The sequence below is a fragment of the Otolemur garnettii genome, unplaced genomic scaffold (genome assembly GCF_000181295.1).
Source record: "Otolemur garnettii isolate 467f Iridium unplaced genomic scaffold, OtoGar3 scaffold00128, whole genome shotgun sequence".
NCBI lineage: Eukaryota > Metazoa > Chordata > Mammalia > Primates > Galagidae > Otolemur > Otolemur garnettii.
The window spans coordinates 1,343,171-1,345,848 of NW_003852523.1; the positions used below are offsets into that span (position 1 = coordinate 1,343,171).

General features: G+C 47.5%; 2 protein-coding genes across 3 annotated transcripts in view; one reads left to right on the plus strand and one right to left on the minus strand.

Annotated features, from left to right (window-relative positions):
- The first annotated feature begins 53 nt into the window (after positions 1-53).
- Positions 54-1,923, plus strand: LOC111727875 (interferon-induced GTP-binding protein Mx1-like). Its single transcript, XM_023518106.1, has 3 exons — positions 54-57; positions 156-356; positions 949-1,923. Exons 1-3 carry the CDS (start codon positions 54-56, stop codon positions 1,269-1,271), a joined length of 528 nt encoding a protein of 175 aa, XP_023373874.1. The 3' UTR covers positions 1,272-1,923.
- Positions 1,924-2,199: 276 nt separating this feature from the next.
- Positions 2,200-2,678, minus strand: part of TMPRSS2 (transmembrane protease, serine 2) — a 54,625-nt gene continuing 54,146 nt past the window's right edge. For both annotated transcript variants that reach the window (XM_023518095.1, XM_023518094.1), the window contains one exon: positions 2,200-2,211. In XM_023518095.1, the coding sequence (XP_023373863.1) occupies positions 2,207-2,211 (5 nt within the window). In that variant the 3' untranslated portion in view covers positions 2,200-2,206. The remainder of the gene's footprint in view (positions 2,212-2,678) is intronic.

Genomic DNA, 2,678 nt, shown 5'->3' on the forward strand with positions numbered 1-2,678 from the left:
ACCCCTGTAGCCCTGCTTCTGCCACAGGGAACTTGGTTTCTCTTAACTCTGCCATGGGTGATGCTCCCAGGATTGAGTTTTGGGGTTCATTCCTCCATAGTTACTTCTTCTGGGGAAATACTCACGGGACTCTTAGGACCTGAGGCAAGTGTAAGGTCAGGCCCTGTTTCGGTTTTCATCCCCTCTGCAGTGCTCACCTCCTCCTGTTTTCTCACAGATCAAGAAACTCATCAAGAAGTACATCACCAAGCAGGAGACCATCAACTTGGTGGTGGTCCCCAGTAACGTGGACATCGCCACCACGGAGGCGCTGAGCATGGCTCAGGAGGTGGACCCGGAGGGGGATAGGACCATAGGTAGGAATGGGGGACCCGAACATGGTAGGTGGTCTTCCAGTGACTGGGCAAGTGTCCATTGAGTCTGGTGGGCATTGCTTGGCATACATGGGGATTGGGGGACCCGCATCCAGCAGGTAAGACCTGCTACCTTTGCAGGGGCCGACCAAGACTAGATGAATTGAGCCACATCCGACTCCTGTTGGTCACAGGTTGACTGGTCACCCTTACCTACCCGCTTAAAAAAGGATAGTGAGCCCCTGAGTGGAGGGTGAAATCAAGGAGCCAGTTGTATCCACTAAGAATGATGTGAGATGGAAACAACACAAATGTCTGTGGAGGATGAAGGGTCTGTTTATGCAGCAGACTTGTGTGGGGAGGCCCAGGGGAGCTGCTGTAGCTGCTGGTGGGGGACACCCATCTTCCCACGGCCTGCCCTGCAGTTCTCTTCCTGGACGAGGGCTTCATGGGCCCCTGAGCTCTGTAGGAGCCACCATCTGTCCTCCAGCAGGGGTGACGAGAACCCTGGAAGGCCAGTGGCCAGGGGTGTGAGTTTCATCCCCTCTGCCACTGTGCCTGGGAACATTTCTGACCAGAAGGCTCTGGTTCACAGGAATCTTGACAAAGCCTGATCTGGTGGACAAAGGCACAGAAGATAAGGTTGTTGACGTGGTACGAAACCTCGTGTGCCACCTGAAGAAGGGCTACATGATTGTCAAGTGCCGGGGCCAGCAGGACATCCAGGACCAGCTGAGCCTGGCTGAGGCTCTGCAGAGAGAGAAGGCCTTTTTTGAGGACCACCCGTACTTCAGGTACACTCGCCTGGGTTTCTCCAAAGCAGATGTCTGCTGTGTGTGTGTGTGTGTGTGTGTGTGTGTGTGTGTATCGGCAATGACTCTAGAACTTTCATGGAAGAATGAAAGGGGAATTCACTAAGCACTAGAAAAATATAATTAAAAATCTTCAAAATAAGGAAGAGGCCCTGTACAATACTTTAAATAGTCTGGTTCTGGAAGTAGAATAGAAACATAAACAGAAGAGAAGAGAAAAAAGTCAAAAGCCTAGAAATAGTCCCCACTACATATATATTTGACACATGGTAAATTCCACATTTCAAATCAACTGGTTATATCAGTTTGATTATCAACCAGTGGCATTGGGATGATTGCTTAATATTTGGAGAAACATTTACATAGTGCCCTTAACACCTTATACTGAAATAAATATCAGTTGAAATTTAAAATTAAATATAACAATGACGCATAAACACCCTGGAAATAGATATAGACAGATGGTTTATACCCCTCTGTGAACACTCTCAGGCCAAAGGTAAAATTTTTCGTAAAAGGAAAAGATGAGTAAGTTGATGAGATTTAAAACAATGAGACTATGTAGAGTTGTGAAAATTTCTTGGGTTCACCTCTACCAGAATCCTGCAGAAAAACCTACTTAGAATTATAGGGGTATCAAATAGATACTCAACACTGTCCTGCATAGCAGCTCTGGTCACAATGGCCAAGAGGCAAAACAACTCAAGTGTCCATCAGTCGATAAACAAAAACGTGGTCTGAGGCTGGGTGCCGTGGCTCACGCCTGTAATCCTAGCAGGAGGCTGGGGCAGGTGGATCTCCTGAGCTCAGGAGTTGGAGACCAGCCTAAACCAGAGTGAGACCCCATCTCTAAAAATAGCCCAGCATATGGTGGGCACCTATAGTCCCAGCTACTTGAGAGGCAAGAGGATCACTTGAGCCCAAGAGTTGGAAGTTACTGTGAGCTACGATGCCAAAGGCACTCTACTGAGGGTGACAAAGTAAGACTCCATCTCAAAAAAATAAAAAAACACATGGTCTGTACATAAAATGGAATACTGTTCAGCCTTGGAAAGGAAGGGAATTCTGAGACACATCACAGCGTGGGTGGACCTGAGGACTTCATGCTAAATGAAGTAGCTGAGACACCAGAGACGAGCACTCTCTGGGTCACCTGCGGAGACCTGGAGCATCCTCAACTTCAGGGACATAGTAGAGTGGTGGGTGCTGGGGCTGGGGGGAGAGAAAGGGGAGTCAGTGTTTAACGGGGGCAGAATATCAGTTTGGGAAGATGAGAAAGTTCTGGAGATTGATGGTAGTGACAGTCACACAGCAACATGGGTATGCTTAATACCTCTGAACTATACATTTAAAAATTGTTAAAATGATCAGTCTTATGTTCTATGTCATTTTCCACAAATTTCATAAAATTGGCAGGTATAGAAACTCTTGCAAATGGGCACATAAGCTCAGACCTTCCTGCTGCCCTTTAACATGTAGGGAACCGTGGAGGAACTCCCTTGTGGACAGTAGC

Coding starts and splice junctions, on each gene's coding strand:
- LOC111727875 (XM_023518106.1), top strand. Junction 357..948: donor GGAGGGGGATAGGACCATAG/GTAGGAATGGGG, acceptor TCTGGTTCACAG/GAATCTTGACAAAGCCTGAT.